General features: G+C 39.8%; 2 protein-coding genes across 4 annotated transcripts in view; one reads left to right on the forward strand and one right to left on the reverse strand.

Annotated features, from left to right (window-relative positions):
* Nucleotides 1–1,502: 1,502 nt before the first annotated feature.
* pex2 (peroxisomal biogenesis factor 2) lies at nucleotides 1,503–10,429 on the reverse strand. The gene is made up of 2 exons (XM_053487351.1): nucleotides 10,359–10,429; nucleotides 1,503–4,027 (listed from the first exon to the last, which is right to left on the reverse strand). Exons 1-2 carry the CDS (start codon nucleotides 10,360–10,362, stop codon nucleotides 3,120–3,122), a joined length of 912 nt encoding a protein of 303 aa, XP_053343326.1. The 5' UTR covers nucleotides 10,363–10,429; the 3' UTR covers nucleotides 1,503–3,119.
* Nucleotides 10,430–10,745: 316 nt separating this feature from the next.
* The window catches only part of LOC128513951 (myosin heavy chain, striated muscle-like), a 142,196-nt gene continuing 126,355 nt past the window's right edge, over nucleotides 10,746–26,586 (forward strand). For 2 of the 3 annotated variants that reach the window (XM_053487528.1, XM_053487529.1), the window contains exons 1-4: nucleotides 10,746–10,951; nucleotides 12,717–12,866; nucleotides 16,226–16,357; nucleotides 23,760–23,833. In XM_053487528.1, coding sequence (XP_053343503.1) covers nucleotides 10,817–10,951; nucleotides 12,717–12,866; nucleotides 16,226–16,357; nucleotides 23,760–23,833 — 491 coding nt within the window. In that variant the 5' untranslated portion in view covers nucleotides 10,746–10,816. Of the gene's footprint in view, nucleotides 10,952–12,716; nucleotides 12,867–16,225; nucleotides 16,358–23,759; nucleotides 23,834–26,586 lie in introns of those variants that run through there. The other variant, XM_053487530.1, reaches the window with a different exon arrangement.

Here is a 26,586-nt window from a genome sequence, read left to right on the forward strand (position 1 = left end):
TCCTCGTTACTTTTAGCCTCTGAAAGAAATCAGATGAAGAATGTAGGAAGGGATGAACACATTTATTTGTCAAGGTGGTGCTCTTATGAAAACACATTGCTTTTTTTATTTATTATTTTTATTTTAAGAGTTTTTGAATTTTATACTCACATTCGAACGTAACTTTTTTCCTCCCTGTTTTTATCGCTACCTGACATCGTCGTCTCATCAGCCCTGACAAACCGCTGATCCTAAAAATATACAAGTTCTGTCTGAACCCATTCCCTCAATCACTCCGTTATTATGTCGTCTGTTCTGCAGCAATTCCAGCAGTGCATGCATAGGAAAAGTAAGAACCTTCAACCACCGAAGGAACTCTTCAAGGAACAGCATTAACTGTAGGTTCATTACCCGCTGTGAATTATGGGTAGCCCTGTTTTTGGGCACTGTGCTCAGTTTTCCATTTGATTCTTCAGCACTAATTTTGTCTCAAGCAGCTACACAGTATTTCTTATAGATTTTGAAGGATTAAAACCTACTCGAAATATTTAATAAACTCAGAAATGCTGTGTAACTTGTGCAACTAAACAGAATGTCGTGAGCCCTTACAGAAAATATGTAAAGAGGATGGTTGGGGTTGCGGGCGTTCCGATCAACGCTCTACCCTTAGGGATTCCTCGGTTTGGCCTCAAAAAAAACAACAACAACATAAAAACAGGTGTTCAACATTTTTCACAATAATTTGTGCTGCGTTTAATTGCTAAGGATTTTTTTTTTGTATAAAATGTATTTATAAAGGAAACAATCAGATTTTTAATACTTGTGGAAAAAAAATCTCATTACATTCCAAGAGACATTAATAAAAGGTATAACAGAGTGGGGTTCATAAAGGATGTGAGAAGAGGGGAAAAACAATGTATAATTAAAATAAAAAGAAATTTGTGCAATCTTGTAAAAACTTGACCTTTGACCAGATTGGGGTGAGACTTTTATCCGGGTCAGTGTAAGATGCGTCATCCCTAGGCAGTTTTCCAAATAATGTAATATGATTTAGTTGTTTTTAGAAGCATTCTTTATTTTTCTGCCCTCTTTATTTTTTTTAAAGAAAATTACCAAAAAATAACAAGCGGCAATTTGCTCACAAGCTTCAGTTAGATTAGTTATACTTTTTTTTTTTTTGTCTGACAATTTTCACATCGTGTTATAATTGGTTCTAAATATTTGGTCTCCATGTGTGATTGGTTAAATCTTGTGTGAAATGCAAGCCAATCGTAGAGCATGAAGGCGGGATTTAAACACTGTTTCTTTAGCACAGCTTATCAAATGCAATTCTTTTTATTTATTTATTTATTTATTTTTATTAATTATTGAATTTCACTGGTCACTTTAAACCATATTTAGGTATCATTCAAAGTTATTTTTTTAAATAAAGTTTTTGGTTAATGCTAAGGACAATTTTTCAAGTAAAGACTTGTCTATCAAATTAACGAAGGGATCAGATCTTAGAGTGGAGGAAACACCCACTTTGGTGTGGGAAGGTTAGGATTTTCAACAGTGCCATTAAACTTAGAAAGCTACTTTGAGAACCTAAAGAACTGACAAGAAACTTTTTTTGCCCCAACAGGGCATTAAATTTTAAAACAAAAATGTGCACGAATAAAAGCCGATCTGCACGGATTTATCCTGAGTTCTGACGCCCCCATGTCTTACTCACTACTTCTCCCAGTCTCACCTGCAGGATCCTCACCCACACAACACACACTTACCCAACTTAAAAAGAGCTATCATTGTGTAATCAGGTATTATACAAGTATCCGAGAGAAAATAAAAAGAAAGAGGAAGGAAGAAAAGAAAAAAAAAGAGGAAGGAAGTCAAGCGGCATGTGTACATCCTGCGCTGAAAAGAAAGCGAAATGTCAAAGACATTTGTGATTCATCATTATGAGTGTTGAATTACAGTAATCCTTTCACGTCCGGGCTGCATAAATGCGCATTAACGTAATGTACGCAGCGACGAGCGCGCGTTACAGTCAAACCTTTCCCGTTTGTTAAAACATAGCCGCGTGCGTTGCTGAGACAAACCTGCAGTAAGAATATACTGTATATCACTTTTTTTATTATTCTTTTTTATTTTTATTTTATTTATTCCCTACGAGTTTTTTTTTTTTTGGTGGATGTGTTTGGAAATGATGGGAGAAGACATTTCAGTGGAAATCTTTTAATCCTGAATGAAAACAAAGGCTGCAGTGTCGTGTTTGGCGTTCGCGCATTAGCATAACAAGCTCAAAGCAAGACTTCGGCGCTCTCTTTGTCGAGGAACTTCAGGAGAATAATTTCAAAAGATGCACAAAACAGACCACGGGCTCCTTCCCGCCCGGAGTCGTGATTGATTGCCTCCGAAATCAGCAATTAAGGCCATGCGATCAAAACAAGGTGGGAGTTTCCAGCAGGCCTGAGCCCACTTGGGTGCATTTTGCTGGAGGCATGGCTCATTGGAGAAGGTTAACGCCAGAATAAATAACCGTCTTTGCTGTTATTATTGGGATTAGTGCATGGTATGGGTTAAAGGGGAAAAAAAAAAAAAAAAAAGCACAGACCTACTAGGGTTGGTTACAGTTTACTGGCGTCTTAAGAAGGCCAAGGAGATTACGCCGTCAATCCATACACCCAAAAATACTCCCCCTTTCACACACACACACACACCCTGCATCCCACATCCCATCCCATCATGGCCTCTCCTTGATCTTGTGCAAATTTCACACTTCACCGGGGACGCAAACGTGCAGGCGCTCAAGCTGTTTTGATGTTTATTCATTTGCGCCGTCTGCAAACGCTGGAGAGGAAAAGTGGACCTCTGATACCCGAGTCCCCCATCAAACTTTAATGAGCAGGAATAAATTAGCCACTGAAATCGTTTTAATTTGAAACTAAGCATCATCGAGTTCGTCTCTCACGTCGGCCTTTCCTTGCATATTTCATGCCGACAAAAAGGCACAAGCTGGTGTCTTTCATCAGCGACGTCTCCGGGGATTCAAACACAAGTTCAGGATATGGTTACCGTCGACGACTTGTTGTGAAGAAAAAAAGAAATCAAATAAACAATTACTGAAAAAAATATGTAATAAATAATAATAATCATCATCATGTTTGCTGCATGTGCGCCATTTCTATTTGAAATTTGACTGGCTGTACGGCGGAGACCTCGGCGCCACATATGGGACACGTAAAGAAGACGTCGGCGGCCGTATGGCTTTTGATGCAGTAGTAGCAGAAGACGTGGCTGCACCCTATGCGGTGCGGCATGACGGGCCACTCAGAGCAAATCCCGCACTCTGAGCGTCCGGCAGACTCCGCCTCCTGGCTTGAATGATCGGAGGAGGAGAACAGTGCCGACACGCGGGTCTTCAGCTTCCACACGTTGATCAGCGGCAGCAGAAAGATGAGGAACTCTGCAAAGCCGTGCCACAGCAGCTCCCGGTTCATGTACTGGAAGTTGATTCCGCGGGCGCCCTGATCCCGGACGAATACCGGCCTCACTCCGAGCGTCCTCTCCGTAAGGGTGGGGAACGTCCCGCTTTGGAGAAAGAGCATGAAGTTGAGCAGGCTAGCCAGTTTAACCGCGCTGCTAAGGAACGCTAGGGCTTGCCGTGCTTTCTGGAGGCCCGGCTGCGCTCCATGGCTGAGAAACAAGCTGTGAGACCGTTCCTTCAACCACTTCTCGCCCACCGTGAGCAAAGCGTACCACAGTTTCTGCTTCCTGCTCAGGGATCTGTATTTCTGTCCGGCGATAAGCGTGTTGTGGTAGCGGATGTTGAGGAGCGCCTGGCCCACGGTGGCGCTCTGGGAATACACGGTGAACCTCCATACGAGGAGCTGCAGCAGAGCTTTGAGCTCCGGCTCCACGCGGGTCAGCAGGCCCGGTTTAAAATGCTGGAAGCAGCGCGAGAACTGCGTCCAGACGAGCTGCTCCAGGGCGTCGTCCAGCTCGAACGCATCCAGCTGGCTGATTCTCAGGACGCGAGATGGCGCGGTCTCACTTCCGTCTTCGGCTGCAAACAAACGAAGCAGACGAGTTCGGGTTATGTGCTTTCTGCAGTTCACTCGATATCGCTTTTTCATATGTTAAAAAAAAAAAAAAAAAGCCCGTCCTAAATTCATCTTAATACTGTCCCCTCTGGAGCTTCAAGCTGAGGACAAAATCACATCACAGGAGATTATCCCTACAGCGCACGCCTGGCACGCCGGTAAACAGGCGCCGTGTGGAACCGCTTCACTTTGACGGCTTTTCTATACGATCTAAGAACTTTTTAACGGAATATTGGAGCGAGTTTATCTCTTTTAAAAGCAGCGGAAGCACTTGGGCCGGGGCCCAAGGTGGCCACCTCTTCTCTTTGTGTGCATCGATGGATGGGATTAGGACAATCTCAGACATAAATGGGCTTATAGAAATCAGGGAAGCGACTAAATCTTTAAAGAGGGAAAAAAAAGCTTTAACTGAAATGTTGATAAAGTCGTGCATTTACATATTCATGAGTATAGAGTGTGTATAGAAGTGGGGTGGGTGAAAACATGAATATGTGCATTATAACCCTGCATCACTGGTCATATTTCCATAATCCATCCCGTATGAACATGCACAGGGAAAAAACTTAACAAAACTTTAAAATCTTATCATAATTAACTTGAAAAGCTCAGCTATGTTGTGTGACATTCCTGGCAGTATAGAACATTTATAACATGTAACGTGCGTGTAGTTTATTACAATTACAAACAATGTAGTGTACAATGCATTATAAAGGTGTAGCAATGCGCATAAGTAAGCAAAACACTTGAATTGGATCTATGACGCACACATGGTGCCGTAATATCAGGTTACACAGATGCATTATAAAGCATACACAAGTCCTTGGACCTGTACAAGGTCACATAACTTCTTTTTTTTTTTTTTTACGTATAAAACTTTAAAACCCTTGGCAAGTGTTTCAATTCACATAAGACTTGACTAGATGCGTTATAAGCAGTAATAAGCACTTATTTATCCAACACCGTTAGATAAAAGCGTTATACAGACATAACACTGTTATGGATACGCTGATGTCAAAATCAAGATATTTAAACATGCATTATGAGCGCTGCAGCAGCTTATGGTATATTTAGACACTATGCATAAAATAAAATAACAGTAATTACACGTAATGTAATGCATGCCTGGCAAAGCATGAATACACTGTGTGACGTCATGATAGGGTCATCAGAAATAAATAAATGCGTTATAAACACCATATAGCAGAGTTTTTCCCCCTTTGTTATAACATCCTGTTTTTAATGTGGTTTAACAAAAAATACAGAATTTTATACAGAATAATATTTAAATAGATAAAAATGCTCCTAAAGCTTTAAGGGTACAGTAGGTGTAGTATTTATCATGCTTACTACCTGGCAGCTATAGTACACTTTAATCCCTCCTTAACATATTGTGATTCTTTTTTTATTCTTTGTGGCTATTCATGTATCAGCACATTGACTCCAAAATCGATTAAAGACAAACAAAAAATTATTTATATACTATGTTTGCACTTAAAGCACTAAAATGCCGCTCTTTAGTGTGAATAACTTAGAGCGCATCAACAACAGGATTATAGAGGAACAATATACACTACTAATGTATTTGTTTAATTAATTTTTAAATACATGATTAGAGTTACTGTGTTTCATTACTGAAACATGAATAGGTACGAACAAATCATTTGCAATCTTCTAAAGCAAAATCTCCAATATATATATATATATATTATGGCATTGAAATATAAGATTATGATACTGAGCAAATGCACTAATTGAAACTTTCTCGGCTGGTTCAGTTTTTTCCTAAAATAAAGTGCTCCCTGTTACTTTTTCCCTCTGAGACTACGGTATGAATTTTTTTTTTTTTTCTGCTTCTACGAAGCGTCCTGCGACACTCTGAGGATGGCGGTAATGACGTAAGGGTGGAAGTACGCCGCACCTCGCTCTGACAGGTCCGCCAATCTGGTCCCTAAAATCAGCCGGGATTCGACCACGTGACGGACAAACGCTTTCGTGTCGCAGCACTCGGGAGCCCGCGCATGTTAGTTTGACTTTGACGGACCCGAGTCCGATCAGCTGGTTATTAATAGAACCAGAAACCAGCAGACAGATCGGTGCATCTTTACTCTGGCGATGTGGTAGAGCTGTAGTACAGTATAGCCCAATCCCAATTCTACCCCTTACCCCTTCCCCTACCCCGTCCCCTACCCCTCGCCCCTTCCCCTTGTCCCTTAAAACGAAGTGGAAAGGGGAAGGGTTAAAATATTTCCCCTAAGAAATGGGACACCACTACAACACTGTTATACGTCATCATACGTATCCGTTCATTTACATGTACACATACAGTATGGCCGTAAGCAAAACAAACAATGCATTATCAAAACCTCGGCAAACTGCCGTGCTACTGAACTTTCATATTTGTTTGTAGCATGTAGTAAAGTGTATATGACATAAAAATATATTTTTGTAATATTGCGCAATCGGCGCTATCCGCTAGCAAACTTTAGCGGTTTTTTTGCAAACGTTTTTTTACAAAACATCACCATAAACACAAACACAATACTAAAATTAATATACATATAATAAAAACTTGTCATAAAAATCCTTATTAATGGCAAAAAATCGTTAAATTTACGAGTCTGCTTGCTCGAGTGAGCGGCCATCTTGAAAATTTTGTTAGCCCTTCGTTTGAAGTGAGGTCCCGAAAAATCTTCGTTTCGAGGGCTATCTGGCCCTTCCCCTTAGCCCTACCCCTCCAACGAAAAGAGAAATGAGACACCCCTACCCCTTCACGTGAACGCGCCAAACGGAGGGGTAGGGCTAAGTGTAGGGGTAAGGGGTAGAATTGGGATTCACCTTATATGTTATGTTCACGGTATCAAATCTCTTCTTCATAGCCATTTTTAGAGTCTTTAGACAAATTATACAGTCATGTTTTTTTTCCCAGATATTCTGAAAATCAGATAGTGAACCTGGTGTAGTGAATTCAACCAAGTCATAACATTATAACATATTATTATACTTCATGCTTAGGTTTAGCTCTTCACCGCCAGTCCACTCTGAGAGCTCGGGTGTCCCCGTCATCGATGTCCTCGCCTCCTTCTTCTTCTCCCTTCTTCTTCCTTTCAAAGGCTTTTATTAAGCAGTTTACAAGTTATGAATGAATATGTTATATTTGAGAACATATTATTGACAGCGACCTATCAATAGTAATGTGACTATTGTCAAGGGCCTGTCAATATTAATGTAATTATGATTTAGAGGATCACGCAGACGTTAGCTGGGGCCAAGTACCATCTCCTACAGGCCCGCGCTATCAATACCGGGATTACTATTGACCTGTTCGCTCCGACTCAAAAGCGGTTGCCAAATATATAACAACTAGACACTTTTGTCAATGTGCGCTGCCTATAAAAATTAAGCAGTTGAATTTACAGGGCTTCAACTGGAGAGCTGTAGATAGAAAGAGAGAGGGAGAGAGAGAAGAAAAATCCATGTATCGTTATGTAATCATCAAAATTCACAATCGATCTACGTGTTTGCCTCTACTGTAATCAGACGACCTGACCTACATAGGAGAGAGCTGGGATTCAAACACACGCGCTGACCACTGGGGGTGAAAAGGTACAATGGTGGAGAGAGAGAGAGAGAGAGAGAGAGAGAGAGAGGAACAGAGACCCTTGGTTAAAGTGGTGTGAGAGTAAAAGTGCAATTAGGCGTCGCTTTAGAAAAAATTCGCCCCATCTTGTTTCCTTCTGATGCGTGTACTGAGAGGACACAAATCTGAATTGTAGGCAAACCCAGGCTTTAGGTGATGAAACTGATGAGGAGCACGTACTGTATACACTCGATGGCAGGTCAAGGGTGGCGTTAATTGAGACACGACTTGAGCCGCCGCGTCTCGTTTTTTAAAAATTATTAAATTGTATTTTTTTGGTACTGTTTAAGCTTCACTGTGATCCAAAACCCCAGCGTTGGTAAAACCCGCGGCTTTCTGTAGGACGGGACGTAAAATCGTTGATAGAGGAAGTGAAACTTGAATATATGGCGACTTTTTTAGCGATATGACTCCAATTTATATAACGATGCGATATACGAGCAGCGTCATTACACCTTTCATTTCGTGCGCGTGCCGTTAATCAGCACGTTCGTGCCTTTTAATCTGCGATGTGCTCATTTTATTTCGTCTTGGGCTTATGCATCTATGATGACTCCCACGGCAGCATATCAATTCCGTAATGATAAATAGGTCAATTTGAAACTTTTTAGCTGATGTCATCTCTGGTTGGTAAATTACTCCCCGCGTGTCCATACTAATTGTGCCATCATAAAATATGAATGTGAACAAATGTACCGAGGGGGTCCGAGGCGATGCGTCATGCTTTATCGAAGCGGCCCTATTTCCCTAATTCCTAATTGTTCGAGCTCTCGCACAAGCAAAAGTTAATGTTTGAGAAACAGCCTTTAAAGTGAGTCTGACACAAAGATATGAGCTTTGCTTAATCTAGTTTGCGCGGGACATAAATAATTTAAGCGAATTAATTGATTTTGTGAGTACGAAGGTGGAAGATGCAAAGCCTACGTGAGTAATAAGTACAGAAGTTTGCAGGAAAACAACTTAAAATCTCATGAAAGATTTAAAGGCTGAGGCAGCAAGAATGACTGCGAAAGACGGTTAATAAAGGAGAAGACGGCGAGGCCGTGATTTTATGGAGTGAAGACTCTTTATGCTCTGCTGATGCGAAAAAAACAAAGATGGACGTCTAAGGTTTCGTAAGGCTGAATAAAACGTATTTATAACAGTTATAATGAACAATGTGAAATTAAAAGAGAAATATTGCATTGTTTCTTAAAGTTTGAGGAAAAAAGAAAAAATCCACAATGAACCTCAACTTAACGGTTATATTGATGAAAGTGTTGTTCTTACTGGTAAATCATCATATTTTCTTCATAGAATTTAAAATGAAACCTTGTAAGTCACGTGACTTTAATAACTAAATTGAAAATCTGCAATGCTGGAACGCTATGTTATTGAATTTACCTCCATAGATGTGATAACCTGGTGATTCAGTACATTCAGGTGGTCACCTGACTTCATTTTATTTCCACATAATGTTACTGAGTCTAGACCTGAGTAACTGAAGCAACCCCAGATCATAACACTGTCTCCACAGGTTTGTACAGTGGACACTATGCATGATGGGAGCATCGCTTCATGCGCTTCCATTCTTACCCTGACACGCATATCACTCTGGAATAAGGTCAGTCTGGACTCATCGGGTCACATGACCTTTTTCCATCACCCCAAAGTCCAGTCTTGATCTCTTGCAAACTGAAGACTTTTTTCTGATGCGTCTCACTAACAAGTGGATTTTTACGGACACAGCAGTTTATTCCTAATCCTGTTGTGAGTTCTCTTCACATTGTGTGTGTGTGTATGAGAATGCTCATACTCTTAATATTAAACACAGCTCTGATTTCTACTGTTCTCAATGTAATTAATTCCACAAAGTTGAATCCTTCCAGCTTTCAGTAATGTTTGAAGGGTTCTTAACCAAGTTCCTGTCATTTAAAATCTCCTTAGTTGTTTTCTTTGCTTGATACAGCCTAATAATTTTTGTTGTTGTTGGCCAGGCAATGTATAATAAAGGGCAGAACGGTTGCATTTCTAAAAGTTAAGCTACTTAAGCATGTGTATACTAGAATTTTTTCTATTGAGGTACTATTTTAATTCCTCACTCACTGTCTATACCATTTTATCTACACACAAACACGCCAATCAGCCAAATATTATGAGAGGAAACCGGAGTACCCAGAGGAAACCCACCAAGCATGGGGAGAACACACACACACTGAGGCATCGAACCTGGACTGTAGAGGTGCAAGGCGACAGTGCTGAGCACAACGCCATTGTGACGCCTACTATTTTTTATTAATCACAGTTTATTAATATGAATTGTTATAGAGGCATAATTAACCAGGACCACTATGCTCCAAACCCCATTATAGCAATTACAGATATCCATAATTACCTAAGTTAACTAACTGCAAAAAAGAAATAAATTATTAAACTTTAAATCATAATTAACCTTATAAAAAGGTAAAAGCTAAAAGCCAAGCAGTGTAAATCTGTTTCTGACTCAGGGAAGGTAAATTAGCACCTGCAGCAAATTAGGATCTGATTAAAATACAAACGTTAAAACACTGTAACACTCTGTTTACCAGACTTATATTAACAATTATAATATATATATATGTAAAGCATGCGGTGTCGTGTGTGTGTGTGTGTGTGTGTGTGTGTATGAGATTATTTACCCATTTTTAAGACCAAGGACTAAACTCGACACGCTGAAATGATACACCGTCTCCCATTTCCGGGTTGCTTTCCCCGAAACCCCGCCTTGAATCTTAGCAACCAATCGTGGCGCACGCTTTATCCACGTGACCGTTTTTACGCAGCCAATCACGTGTCGCGCCGGAGTCCGCGAGGCAAAGACGAATTTACAGAACACTGATCAGCTTGTGCGTTGGGGGCGGAGCTGAGTTCTCAACCGAACGCGTCATGGTGTTAAGTTAGTTTGTCAGATTGTGTCCAATCAGCGAGATGACCTTCGTGTGTGATGCTTAGCTCAGCCAATCATATTTTACCAGAGGCGGGATTTTTTTTTTTTTTTTTTTTTTTTTTTTTACGAGACCCGGAAGGACGCCGTTGGCAAGCCAACGACAACGACAAATATTGACAGGATTGTAAACAAGCAGTGAAAAATGATTAAATGAAGATGGAGAAAAACACCGGTTCATCAGTGAAATCAGTGAAACGTTTGTTGAATGAGTTCCAGTGTGTGTACGGCGAGAAGCTCAGGCGCCTTGAGTGTGAAAGTAATGGCCCCCAGGAGGAGATTTTGCGGGTAGGTGAAGATCCGAAACCAAAACAACAACAAACAAAGGTTTTGTTTTTTCTCGATTGTTCTTTGGATATTAAAGCTAAGAAATAAACATCTTACACCTAATGTGTGTTAAAAAGTCCGTTTGTTTGTTTATTTTTTTTTTTGTTTAAAAAAACAGTAATATTTCAAACGATTCATTGAAGTGAGTCGACTCTTTGAGTTATTACACTAAATGATTCGAATCTTTTGAGTCTCGGTTCGTTAAAATTGATTCGTTCATTTTTATTTATAATATCTTTATCATAAATAGTTTGTCTTATTTCATGCAAAAGTTAAACATTTTTAGCAGTATTAAAACATGATATTGATTCAATTAAAAAAAAAAAGTTTTTCATTTACATAATTATTTAGATTTGTGTAAGAAGATTTTTTAAAGATGTTTTATTAATCCTAGTTGCAATATATGAATAGCCAAAAAGGTATTGAAAAGTGATTGAGTCCTTACTCAGTACTACTTCTTTCTTTATTTAATCAGATGCTTTTAATCAGATTGGCTTGTAAATGTTTAAAAAATACTGGCATCCTCGATTGCTGAGAACAGAGTATGGCCGGATAATTGATCAGGATATCAGTGTTATATTACAGTGTCATATTGTGAAAAAAATCCCCCAATCCAAGGTAATGTATTATGCTATATGCTTGTTGTGAATCATGGCGATAAATATGCATGTTTAAAAAAAAATAAAGAACTGGATAGAGTCATGAGAACCTTTACCCCCCAAAATGGTTTACTCATGAACATGTGAAGCATTGTTATAAAACATCTACAGTAACTTCTATAAAATCTAACACAAGTCCAACAACCACCAGTGTTTTGGAAATCGCATCTGTAATGGAAACTTCTATGAATTATGGAAAGTAATGGATGTGTAAAAATTCATAAGTATCTAGGATCTCGCGATAATTTTTTAGTAAATACAAATTGCAGTTTTTGTGCAGTTTGTCTATTTAAATGGCCTTTAACAGGTCGTTCACGCTCGAAAGCCATCCAATTGGGCTAAATTAAAACAATTCTGCAAAGAAGAGCGGGCCAAAATTTCTCCACTGCAATGGGAAGGACTCGTTACCAGTTACCTCAATTGACAGTTATTAGGTTTAGGGGGCAATTACTTTTTTACATAGAGCCAGGCAGGTTTGGATATTTTATTTTTCTCCCCGTAATAAATAAAATCAACATTTAAAAATTGCATGTTGTATTTATATATCTTTGTATTTAAATTTGTTTTAATTATCTCAATCGTTTAAGTTTAACAAATATGCAAAGTGAAAAATCAGGAAAGAGTTAATAGCCTATTTAATCTGATGTGATGTGATTGGGTAGTGGGCGGAGTTTAAAGCATTCCTAGTAGAAGTATCAGATAATGAACGAAACGGAAAATTAACGGGTCATGTCAGAGAACTGATAAACAAACAGAATTTCTGTGTTGTATTAAAATTTAAGGTGTGCATCGATTCACAGCATCTTCCTGCTTAAGCAGGTATAACTACAGCTCTGGTCTTTGTTGACGCAAATTCCAACTGTATATCATTTTTATTTATTCTGATTCCAATGTATGTTTCCTCCAAGTATTTTTTTTAAACACGTACCACGGCCATGGCCTTACTTTTAAATGAAGGATCTTTGTGAAAAGATTTTATCCTTGAACTCGGTGTTCCGGTTGTTTGGCGTGAATGAATCTTGGTATACAGGAGCGTCTCAGTTACATGTCTGTCTGTCTGTTTGTAGATGAAGGTCCGGATCCTGCACTCATATGTAAACGACCTGAGCGACCAAAATCGCGTGTTGGTCCACACTGTGGAGGATCTGGAGAAAGAAGCGAGCGAGAAGGTCGCCGACTTGAAAGCGAAACTGCAGACTTCGAAAGAAGGCATTAACGTGAGCCACGTGTTTCGCGTACGCCGTCAGGTTGCAGCCCTTTGTGTGCAAGCTGTGCCCTGACTCGTGCAGGCTTCAGGAAAGAAAATAAAAGCGTTTAAAAATAAATAAATAAATAAAAAATTGCTGTGAGGATTGCATCCATATGTTAAGTGACACGGGCTGTTCATGGGCAGTGGAATAAAGGCTCGCTTGGCCTTCCAGGTAGATTTAATCATACAGAGTGCTCTGTGCATTAATGATGTTTTTTTATTTTTATATTTATTTTTTATCACAGATGTATTGGCCACTTTAACCCGTTACTTCGTGTTTCACCTTTTGTGTTTGTTTTACAAGGTTATAAAGAGCTGTTAGTCTTCTAGTATTTATTAAAGTCAGTCCACATCAATAGTCGGCTATGATCAAAAGCTTCAAATAAAATAATGTAAATTAAAAGTAGTAGCAGTAAAAACTGATGAACCAAAAGAATGAAGAAGAAAAAAACACACAACATTTTTCACTTACATGCTACTGTATAAAGTGAACTTAAAAAAAAATTTTTTTTAATTATTTTTATTTTTTTTATTATTATTATTATTTATTTTTCTTTAGTTCAGGAGTTGCAGATTGATTTCTCTTTATTCATAGAAAGCAGCATTCACACTTTAATTACCAGCGTTTAAATTTTAACCCCTCACTCAGCACAGCGCTAAAACCTGACGGCCTGTCAGCACTGAATAATAACTAATATCGTCATGTGTACTTCATGGTGGTGTAGCTTCGGTGAGCTTTGCTTTCATATTTGCCTAAAAGGTTTACTTTAAAATCGAAACACTGTCTGGCCAAAAAAAAAAATCACTTTTCAGACAGGTATTGAGTTAAGAGCTGTCCAAGACATTATGAAAGCCTGGAAAATGTTGAAGCGTCGAATTTAAGAAACGTGGCCCGAAATATATCATAAATGGGGTGTGACTTAAATGCCTGGTGAAGTAGGTTAAAAAAAAAAAAAACCCACACACACACACCCACACAATGTGATGAGAACTCACAGGATTGCATTCTTCTTAAGTAAGATTCATCAGAAAAAGAAAAAAAACACCCTAATTCGTTAGGGAGCATAAAGGTTGGATTTTGGAGCAATTGGGAGAAGGTCATGTGACCTGATGAGTCCAGATTGAGCCTATTCCATGGAGGCATTGTTATGATCTATGTTATGATCTTCAGTCACTCATGTCTAGACTCAGCAGCATTATGTGGCCATAAAATGAAGTCAGCTGACGACTTGAATGTACTGAATCACCAGGTTATCACGTCTATGGAGGTTTTCTTTTCTGAAGTGCGCAAACGTGTGTTGATGCTGTACTCAAAGTTAAAGGCACTTTTAAGTACTCCTAGAGTGTGTACCAATTTTTTTTATGTCTGTTTTTATTTTATTTGTTAATTTTTTATGATTATCAACACCTCAGCCCTCTTTAATCTTTAGCGCCGCTCCCTCCCCAAAAAATGCACATAACATTTTCTTCTAGTGTCTGACGTTTGTTAGCTCATTTTTTGGACTTGAGCTACATGAGTGAAATTTCTCACCCAGCATTGTTTAAAAAAAAGTCGATACTTAAATATTAAATATATATATTGCATTGTGCGTGCTATTTCATTTTAAGACTTTTTGCTGAAGACTGAAAGGCAAGAGGCAGCTGGTTAAATTTGAGCGTGCACGAAACGTCCTGAATGTTCATAATAAAAGCTTCCAACATCCATTCTTAAGATCTTCACTGTGTTGTGGCCAAATATTCTTTGTTCACTAACAGTGTTTTGATATAAGTTTGATATAAAAGACTTTCCTCCCTTGTAGGCCAGTTCTTTTTTTGAGAGACACGAGAACGTCCTGAGAAGAGGACTTCTTATTTCTTATTCTTATTAAGATCCCCTTATTTGCTCAAAAACATTTATTTTAAATGCCCACTCTGAGCAAAGTGCTATCTGCCGCCTTGTGCATACAAGCTCACGCACCTTCACCTTGGCTAGCACTACGAATATATTTTATTAACACATTCTTTATAACTGAACAATATTTTAATGAAACTTAAAGTTAGATTGTCTTTTTTACAACACTGTAAAGCCAAAAAGATAATAAATGAAGAGCGCAATGTTTTAAAAAAAACTTTTGCTAGTTTGCTCCATTCTCCTCGTAGCTCCAGCGCAACTCGAAAAAAACCCAAAACGTCACTCTCTCCACCATGTCTCTTGTTTATTAATAGCATGACATTCAAGCGACGTCCGTATGTCCAGCGCTTTTAGCCGAAAGTAATCCCGTTCCATGGATTGTAAGATGATAAAGAACTCGGTAGTATTTGCACTCCTGCGAGTTCATTAACTAAACGACTCTGTATCCGCGCGCGTACGGGTGGAATTTATTGTAGACTCTCATATTCATATTGCTCGATGGGCTTTTCTGTTAATCGCTGGAATTAGATTGGAGGAAAAACTGCTGCTCTTCTGTCCCACGAGCACATTAGCCCGGTGTCCCTTGACTGTAGTAACCGTCACTGTAATGTACATAATTGCAAATTGAATAGATTCAGAGGATTAAATGCTGCTTATACGGCTCTCGAAATGTAAAGAAATGCATCGCGCAGTGTAACACGAGAAGCAAAAAAAAAAATGCAGTGATTGAATGCCGCCATTGATTGAATTTCAGATTTATTTGCGCATTTTGCGTGGTTAGGATGTAAAGCAGTGGGGTTTTCACCAGTCAGTGCTGTCATTTTGCATAGAAAATGTACCGAATAGATGCGCTCCTTTTTAAACTTTATTAAAATAAAATTGGACTGTTCATACCCAAGAGATGTTTATTTTGCTTTTACAGCAATCTCAGATGTGTTCCATTCTTCTTATATGCAACAGTGCTTACAATACATTTGGTGTTACAGTAATGGTTATAAAACGTTCGTGACAAGTTCTCGCTTATGTTATAGCAGCTGTAAACATCTGTTTCTTCACCGGCCTCTTTCTTCTCTTCCCCTTTTACTTAAAATTGATGAGAATGTTAACGAGAAACCACAACGACTAAACTCCTCTGTCTTGAAGCACTCGCACTGGAGACTCCTTCCAAATGTTTAATGTCTCCTAACATATCTTCACCGTATCAAAAATTTTATATTTACACCTCATGTTACTATAGAAATAATATTGTATCAAAACTAGTTAATTTATATGATTCTTTCAAAAATTAATTATCAACTTTTGACTAATCAGGTTCTAGAATCCAAAAGCATCGAATGTGATGGCGCCAGAGCTCAGGCAAGCCTGTTTGCTAGGCACGGCCGGATTTACAGCCGTGTGTAATGGATGAAGCAGAGCGTTTCTTTTCCCTCCTGCAGGATCTGGACCATAAGAGGACACGCCTCCAGGATGACAACAAGCGCCTGAGAGCTGAGATTCAGCAGCTGAAGGCTGACACTCGAACCCTTACGCGAGTAATCCAAGAGGCTCAGCGCGCACAAGGCCTGGACGTGAGTCATATATTAACGTTTCTTCATCTGTTTTTTTTTTTTTTTTTTTTTAAGATCCTAAAGTTGTAGGGTGGCCCCTTATTTATTTTTTCAAACCTCATTTTCCTCCCTCGAGCTCAGGGTTCTTTAATTCCGTCCTCACCTTGGCCGGTCTCCTTTGGGCATAAGGGATCAACCGCGGCGAGGCTTTGATCCCTCGAGCCGTCATGGGGCCTCATTTCCAGCCCTGATGCCGCTCGCCGGGCTCCACTTGACCCCCGCGCTCCGGAGGGACCCTCCAGTCCTTATTCCCCCCCCCGCTCCCACTTCTCCACTTTACTCCCTAAAGCCCCTTTCTCCAGAACACCTCCAGAATCTTCTTCCAATCAGGATTCGCTCCAATTCCTCAGCTTTGCCTTTGATCTTTATAGCTCTGCTCCTGCACGCAATCAGGACGGGGCGAAGACGGGATGTCAGTTTAGCATGCTAGCTCCGAGTGCAGGAGGGAATAAGAATCGCTGCTGTCGTTTTAGAGCCTAGTGTCTTTCGTAGAAAGAAGTCTTGGAATAATTTGGAGTGTATGTCGGGTCTGCAGGTCAGTTCAGGATCGTTATTTGGTCAGCCATGCCAAATCATGTCTGATAAAGTTATGAGCGTGCTCAGAGGAGCAGAGGTGCTGTAACGTGATTTGGGGCTGCAAAAGCCAACCTACATTTTTGTAAAGTTGGAGTCGGATGCATCAGTGCTGAGAACAACTAGAGCTGAATTTATAACCCTACATACTTTGGTATGAGCGATCCAATGTTGTTTGCGCTACAAATAAAGTCAGATTCTGTTGCATCACACGACCAGTGTAAAGCCGTGGCTGCTTTTCCATGAGCCTAGGACCGCTGCAGGGGAAAAAAAAGGTCAAGCCAGGTCACTCACTCGTGCTTCGCTAGCACTACCGCGAACGACTTTGAGTGATAATTGATCAGCTTCATTACCATATTAAGTCCTTAATGCAGAGTAGGGCAGCTTTAATTAATGCCGGGTTTGATTTCTGAAATAATGAACTAATTAGGCTAATTAAAATCAATAGAGGCGCCGATACAAGGTTAGGCACGGGCTCCTCGCTGGTCTCTATCAGCGCGCCGGCCGGAATCACCAGCTCAGTAGTAAAAGAACCTAGCGCTGATTTACAGCCACTCGATGGTCGTTAGTCGGAATAAATTGCTCGTAGGAGCCAAGACAGCATTATTCAAGCGCAGGATACTAAGTGCATTGTAAGGTCAGCAATAAGGGCAAACTTACATATGTAGTTGAATGCCCTTGTAAACCCTCGTTAATATATCAGGTCAGAGCGGTTGGGGACGACGTACTGTATCTCCGAATACACATTTCTCTAACCGAGCCACGGAAAGGAGGTCTAATATGCAGTAATAGCAGGATATTAGCGGCACTGGAAACTCACGCACGGCCCAGGAGCTGTTTTTAGGTGCAGGGAATTAATAAGAGCCTTCTATAGTATTGGAGGGGAAAAAAACGTAGTAAAAACATGGACGTGTGTTTGAACTAAAACATTAAAAGGTTTCAGATGAATTGATAATTTAAATGAATCATAACTTTCTTTTTATTGAATTTTTGCATTTTTTTGTGTGTAAATTCAGCAGCCATGGTTATTGGGTCATTATTTTTTTTTTTACTGTGTGTTCTATAAGAAATGAAACACTACATGTTGTGCTATTGTAGAAAAATAACAAAAAATAGTTTTTTTTAATTAAATGAAATGCCGTAAATGACGTTATGACGTCTGTTCACCATGGCCCCGCCCACTTCTGGAAGCCCATGCGAAAGCACACACACAAAACCAGTCACGGAAGCACTTTTATTATGCCTTTTATTTTCACACGCTTGTTTTTCTCTTAAATACGCTACGAAGTCCATGACGACATACTGCATATGAAAACAATCAGCAGAACAGAAGCTTTCGATTACACTTTTATCTGTGTGACAAAGCATCAGGTGACCTTCCTGTTAATATCTTGTCTCCGAAATACACCTAGAACCTAATTATCAATGAAAATACTGTACAAAGTCACATGACTGCAAAAGATCAATCGGGACTTAAATAAACATCTCCTTACAGAAAACTTCACCGCACCAGCGATTAAACACCGTTTTTAATCCGTGTGCCGTACCAGTCCCCCATGAATGAGCTGTTGCTATGGAAACAGAATCAGAGCTGCTGTTACAGAAAATGAATCAAGCCGTCCCGACCAATCAGGAGACAGAATTCACCAGCGCCGCGGTATTACAGAGAGTTATTACGAGGCCACCTCTGAGCTCGGTGCTTGTATTAATCTGACGTGTCAGTCAGCCTCGACGTGCCATTTTCATCCAGACGCCAGACGCTTTCCTGTCGGCTGCCGCTCTGGCCGGTGGCCTGAGCTCTGACGCCTTTTCCCGCTCCTCATTATATTCCCTCTCCGTGTTTCAGCCATATTAATGTTCAAAATGGCCCTGAAAAGTAATTTGCGTGATGCAACATCCATGTTTGGCCCTGTTATATATTAGCACACCCATACCCAGCTGTGTCGTTTTTTTTTTTTTTCTTTCCCTCCTCTGTACGCCAGTTGACCATTACTTTAATAGTATTTTTTTTCTCTCCCTCCTCTTCAGCTTTAATGATTGAGTACTGTTTGTGTGAGCTTTTGCCGTTCCTCTAACAAATTAGTTTACTGTGGTCATAACCTTCAAAAAGCTCATTACCATAAATTGCATGGCCTTTCATAAACCCGAGAACCGCATTGTGACGGATCACGAGCGGGACCTCGCTGCGGACACTGCTAGGGAATTAAAACCTCAGTTTCCTGTACGTTTATTAATCAGCTAATGTTTTTTTTTATTTTTTATTTTTCATTCGTCTTATTAATTTTCGCTCAATTACGGGAAGCAGCTAAATGGGCGAGGGTGTGCACAGGTTTGTGAGGCTTTTTACAGGCCTGCGGGTGTCGTAACTTTAGAGGTAACAGGAATACGCACGTACAGTATGAAATTGTGTCTTTAGTCATGCAGTAGTTAGAGTATACGAGCGCCTCGTCTGACTTTTCTGTTCTTGGAGACGTGACGGCTTGCGTGTAATAGTAGTGCAATAAATCCCGCTATTCAGGTTTTGACATTTTTGGTTAAAAAAAGAAATCGCTCAGTTTTATCAGCATCTTCAGAAAAAGCCTGCAGACTTCAGATTTACAATTTAAAACGTTCATTATGACTTTGAAATTTTTTTTTTTAATAAACTTCCACTTTCTTGATGTTTAAGATTTTCTATAGAACTGAATTCATGGTGTCCAGTGCTGTCTGAAAGGCCACACTCAGAGCCTCATGTTGCAAAGCACTCTTAGTTCCCGCTTGGCCAAACATCTGTCTAATCTCCAGACTGGTTTTGTGCAAAACCAGGAAAAGGTTCGATTATCCTCCCAGACACACAAGCTTCTATCATGTACACTCTCAGTTCCAGAATCAGTGATTCCTCCTAGGCCAAGCATTAAATCTAGAAGTGTAAATGTACAAGGGGCGTTCAGGTCAAACCGGGACTTCAGACTACCCCTGACCCTGTAGATGTAGAACTGATTCACTTTAACAAAAGACTTCTGACCTCTGTCAAAGGTATTTTCATGTGCTTGGATCATTAAGGGAGTTCCTGGGAGGCTGGCGTTCCAGATCATGGCTCAAGCGGCATGAGAAAACGTTCTACCTTGATGATGGTGTCCAAGCCCTAGTGAAACACTGGGATGAGTGCATGAGTCTAAAAGAGGATTATATACTGTAGAAAAATAAGGATTGTTTTTACTGTTATTCTGCACAATCAAATGTCCTGGTTTGACCCTTTTGTTGTTTAAATCCTGTTTGTGTGTGTGTGTGTGTGTGTGTGTGTGTGTGTTAATTGAATCTAGGTTTGACACAGTCTTTGCTATTTGTATGCTATTTTATTAGTGCCGTTAGACGCTTATTGAAGTCACAAGTTGGCTTCAACTACGGAAACTATGGACGACCTGAGTTTAAAAGTCGCGCAACTTCATATACACGCGTTAATATTTCCCCGCAACGTTTTCGGTGAAAGTGCGCGCGTTTATTGGATTAAAGGCGGGTTAGGTCATATCATGGCGCATCGACGCCTCTCAGAAGTGCGTTATTTAAATGACGTTAAGCTTTTTAAGGAGATTCAGAAGGTAAACCACAGAGTCTGCGCTGTTGGTTACGAGCTGCAGATCCACCAACAGGGTTATGGAATTTAATTTCAGTTATTGCCTCTCTGGAGCAGCCAGCTCGATTTTTATAATTTTTATTTTATTTTTTCCCTGGCCGTTTAATTCCCCTCGGTACACGCGGCTTCGTCTACACCGGCTCACTCCTCTAGACACTAATAGCAATTGTGCACCTTCAGTGAACAAGCCTTCCTTCAGCTTAGGCATGCAGCTTAATTAGCCTACACACATACTACACACACACACACACACACACTACACCTGCTGTAGCTGTAATGCTGCATATTTATCAGCTCATATGAAACTGTGATAAGCGTCTCACTTTTGATCTGTCTCTGTTTATGCATCCTTCATCTTTTTTATTTTTTTCATTTTGTCGACCCAGAAAGCAGCCGAGCGCTACGAGCCTTAACAGCGAAGTCTCCGAATCATGCATAAAATATATATCATAAAATGCGCAATGCTGCAACATCCGTGTGTGTGTGTGCGCCCGCGTGTGTGTAGCTGCTAAACGTTTTCGACTGACTGACCGAATCAAGAACGCGCTCCTGTCTGCCTGAGCAGGTCATGAAGGGGGGAGAAAAAATAGACCCGATGGCATGGGGACTTGACCTGCGAGTAATTAACATCCACATTGATTTCCTTCTCCCCCCGCCCAGAGTGACCTCTGTCACCGCACCCCCCGAACACACACTCACATGCCCATATTTCAAGTCCACACAGACACACACACACACACACACACAGAGCCCCATATTTCACTCCCGCACACGCTCCCCTAATATTTCAGCAGCCTCAAATCCCCAGCTCTCCAAAGACAACACCAGGCGAGGCAGCAGAAGACTAATTAGATGTAGTACGCCGCTGACCATGTGAGCCGTCCGTATGTTTTATTCACTGAATTTATTTATACAGTGAAGTCTCTAACATCCGTCTTCCCGTGTTTGGTCAGCGACTTTGTTATTCCGGCAGGAAGTCTTCACGCTCTCTTGCGCCTCGGTTCTCTTCTCTTCTTAAAGACGTGTGGCACAAGGGCGTTTGGCGATACCCCGAAAAATCAACCGTATCACGATAGCGCAACACGTCTCTACTATTAAACGATACTTAACAAGCACAGAAAAAACCTTAACCCTGCTTGGTAATATAGTGTTTATTTTTCGCTTTTCTGTCACATACAGGTTGTTATAATGCGCTCGTAAATGTAAGGAGTCTCCAGTGTCAGAGGAAAATCTGTAACATTGTTGGATCATTGTTGGATCAAAGGAATTTTATGCTTCCTGCGCTTTTATTAACTTAAAAAAAAACGCGTTCTAAGAGAAATAAAAGGCGGTGCATGTGTTTAATGTAAAATAATAAACCCTAATAAATAAAGCAGCAGGTCACAGTGTTTTATTAATTACTTATTAATAAACCAGAACAGGATACATAAATAAATTCCTTTAGATATATGGCTTTAAACAGCAGCTATTTTTTTTCTTCTTATAAGTGATCAAAGTCAATTTATTATATATATAAAAAAAATAAATAAAAAAAAAATATATATATATATAATATGAATAAACATGGTATTCCATAAAATTTTGTATTCAGGATAACAATACTAGTTTAAAGTTTATATAATATGTTAAATCACAAAATATATCCAAATTTACATCCATACATCCTCACTGTTGATTTTAATAGGATATTTTTGCACTTGCACATTTACTGTATGCAAGAAGGTGGCACGGAGGTGTAGTGGTTAGCACTGTCGCCTCGCACCGCCAAGGTTGGGGTTTAACTCCCACCTCGGGTTTGTTTGCATTGTGCTTGGTGGGTTTCCTCCGGGTACTCCGGTTTCCTCCCACAGTCTAATGCACATTGAGTTAATTTTTGTTTTTTAATTGCCTGTAGTGTGTAAGTGACAATCGGGCGTTGAGCTGGAAACTGCCACAAAAACGACAGATATATACAATATCTTCTGTGTGGGGAGTATCGATGGTATGGATGATACGTGGACGGACCAAAATACCAAAAACACAGTAGCGCAGGTATTACAGTATCTTATCTTTGTGACTTTAACCGTGCCATGGCTGCTCATGTCTGATTTGGGCTGATGTGAGTATTTAACAAACAGCTGGATTTGCACATTTCTTCTCTTTTTGTCAGTCTGCATTCAGTTTTTTTCTATGTACAGTAGCATCTAAAATACTGTATTCATTTATATAATGTACAGTTACATTCTGCTCATTTTGTCTCCTTAGGACTGTTTGTGTAACTTGCTGCTGCGGTAACACAATAATGTCCCTCCCGGGATCAATAATGTTTAAATTTACATTTAGGCATTTGGCAGATGCCCTTATCCAAAGCGACTTACACAAGTGCTTAGGTTTCTATCTATCTATCCATCTATCTATCCATCTATCTATCTATCTATCTATCTATCTATCTATCTATCTATCTATCTATCTATCTATCTATCACACACACATGGTTCTGCAAACTGAGACACATTATTCATAAGCGAGATCAGACAAGAAAGTAACTCGAGTAATCATGCTTTACAACTGTGGTAAGCAGAAAAGCAACTCAAAGTGCACACTATATCAGATCTTGAGGTGGGTATGGTACACCAGCCCGAAGAAAACACCAGGTTCCTCTCCGTTCAGCCAAGAACAGGAATCTGAGGCCATTACCGGAATAAGCTCATTGAATCTGAACAACTGAAGACCGGGAAAAGATTTATCTATTTTTTTCTAATCTTTAGTTGTCTATTGGGCGAGCTTAGTGTGTGTGTATGTGTGTGATGGCCTGTAATGGATGGAGAGTGTATACAGTGTTTTTAAAAACCTTTAAGCCTTGCATGGTTAGAAATCAGGCAGTGAACTTGTCCAGTGATGTAGATAAAGGGTCGAGGAGATCGACAAGGGTTTGGTTCATCAGCAGAGAGCACGGCCGTGTCAGTGTCTGAGTCAAAGTCTTGATTAAAACCCCGTTATGGAAATGAGACATAAGAGAATGCAATTATCTTAATTATATTTCATGAAATTGTCTCTTATTACTTCCACATCTGCCTGGAGTTTCTCTCCCTCAGGTCTGCTTTATTTAAGTCTGCTGATCATGGGCACTCGCTGGCAGTCTCATGTTATGTGTGTCTGTGTGTGTGTGTGTGTGTATGTGTGTGATGGGTATTACAGGTCACAGAGCTCACATTAAGGACACAGACACTGGAGAGCACCACAGGCCGAGCAGCTCACAGCGGTCAGCTCTCGTAAGTACCTGTGGTTTTGGTTTTGTTTCGGTTTAAATACACGCTGGAAAGTCTTGCAGAATGAATGAAACTTTTAGTGTGAGCTGCGGTTGGAAAACAATCAACGACTGGGACGTACAAGGAAGCAGAAGTTACTGTTTCCATGGCAACGCCACATCGTTCTATGCTTTTTTTCCCTTTTAAACTAAAACAGGATACTAGCAGTTACACCAAGTCCCCTACATACGAATGAGTTCCGTTATGTGAGCTCGTTCATAAGTCTAATTTGTTTGTAAGTCCAACAAACATTGCCTCAGTACTAGGATACAAACACAATTGCCTATACACAGTATATTACGGTACAGTGTTCTTTAGGATCCTCCGATGGTTGAAGGAGTCATGCTAAATGAACAAGCAATGTCTTTACACCTCACTCTATTCTCTTAATTATTTTAACTTTTGTCTCCATCGTCATTGGCTGGCGATTCTTAGCAGTTCCATCTGCTTCATCGCCGCTGCTTTTACGCCTGATTCTGGACATCCTGGCATGCTCGCTGCACCCACGTGAAAATGTGTTCTAACTTCCGCGATTGCACACGAGGCCGCATGTTTGTATTTTTGAAAGTTCATAACTCGAATGTTTGTATGTAGGGGATCCAGAATTACTGCATTTTGTCTTAACGAAAAAATGTGGCATATGTTTGCTTGTTGCATTTCATGCAACAAAAATGACCCAAATGACGATGAGTTTTTTTTTTAGTCTGGTTCATTCGAGGTTTCTTCCTCATTGCTTCCCAAGAAGTTTCCCTTTACCCCCTTTATTTATTATTATTTTTTTAATTAAAGTCTCCAAAAAAAAAAGTGGACTCCATATTAACTTAAACACATTTCCCCTTATGTACCTTATATTTACGGTCGTGCTATCCGTTATCACCCAGATGAGGATGGGTTCCCCACTGAGTCTGGTTCCTCTCAAGGTTTCTCCTTGTTGCCATCTCAGGGGGTTTTTCCCTCAGGACGGTCGCCCCTTGGCTCGCTTATCAGAGTGTCAAAGTGATTCGTTATAGTTGATATGTTTTCATACTTGTTCTAATTTAGTGCTATAATTTTTTTAAAATTTTGTACATCTGCTTTGCTACAATGACTTTTGTTAAAAGAACTTTACAAACACGATTGAATTAAGTTGAATTAAAATTAACCTTCACCTCCAGCTTGCTCATTAGGCACAAACTAATGAATCTGTCTGTTTATAATCCATATCCATAATTTAAATTTCTGCGAAAGCAAAGTTAAATTGTTCTAGAAACTTCCATTAGAATCGAGACTTTGCAAAACCTCATAGCTTAAAACTAAACCCTGTTTTGTGTAATAACTATCTTTTTTCTTTGGGACTCTGATTATACAGAAATAATGCAACACCAGCACAGTGTTAGTCTATTTGAATAATAAAATTTGACTTTTGAGTAGTAGTGAAAAAGTTTTAAATACATCGTGCAACACCAGCGTAAGAGCAACTCCTTGCAAACTCGAGCACTGCAGGATGAAAAAGAAATCCTTGCTACTGCATCAGTATTATTATTATTATTATTATTACTATAATTATATAATTAATTTTACCTGCAGAAAGTAAAATTCGCCCTTTTCTCATTGTGTACAGTGTTTCAAGCTCTCCTCCTATAACACCTCACTTTTAGTTCTCATTAACCTTTTTTTTTCACCACAAAAAAGTTTTTCACCCCCAAAACTTCTCTCTCTCTCTCTCTCTCCTTCTCGACGAGCCACAGCAGCGCTAAAGCACACGGATAAAAAGGCTTTCGCTAACACCCCCGTCACCCCCCCTCCCCGTCACCCCCTCTTCGAACCCGAGGGACAGACGAGCGCCTTCAAAGAGGAAGGTGTTGTACCAGGAGGCTGCTGTGGCACACCGCTGCCTGAGCCTCGTGTCCCGCGGTTTACGTTCTCACAGCCGGCTCCCAGGAAGAGCCTCGGCGCCTTCAAACATCAGGAAATAAATAAAAAATGATAATACGAATAATAACCGTGGCATCAAATCATGTAAATATGAAATGTAGGCAGCATCCCTGCCACCAGCGTCAACATTAAAAGGAACAGATTGAAATGATCCCCGGCGGTGCTTTCGCTGCGGTGGGTGATGGAATTTCACTGTTTTTTTTTTTTTCTTCTTCTTCTTTTTTTTCCTCCACTTTCCTATTTGTTTTGTTTATCTAGAGAGTTATTTATATATTTACGATAGCTCGGGTAAGTCAAAATAATGATTTATTGATGTCAGGTTCAGTTAAGCTACTCGTCAACGATTTCACTTTTTTATTTATATATTTACTTATTTCATGCTATTTTTTTTTTTGTTCAAAATCTTTGGCCAAGACGTATGCGTGTATGTAAATCAGCATCGTATTTTTATTTGTGTTGTTGAGGAACACCAGTTTTTTTTTTGAAAGGGGTAAAACCTTACATGTTGTGCTGTTTTAGAAAAACAATTAGTGAACAAATTATTGTTTTTTATTTCTCTCATGCCACAACACTTAACTGAGCACTACAACCTTTATTTCTTAAAGAAAACTGAGTCTTTTCTCAAAAATGTTATATATATATATATATATATATAAGTGTATAGGTATATTTAGTGCCTGTTTAAATATCTTGATTATTCACCTCTAACAGCACGTCCTGAATGTTTTTTATTTTTTAAAACTCAAGGTTCAAGGTTTTCTGTATTGTCATTATACAGGTACAGTGAGATTGAACACGATGGC

This window comes from Clarias gariepinus, chromosome 26, assembly GCF_024256425.1.
Source record: "Clarias gariepinus isolate MV-2021 ecotype Netherlands chromosome 26, CGAR_prim_01v2, whole genome shotgun sequence".
Lineage (NCBI taxonomy): Eukaryota > Metazoa > Chordata > Actinopteri > Siluriformes > Clariidae > Clarias > Clarias gariepinus.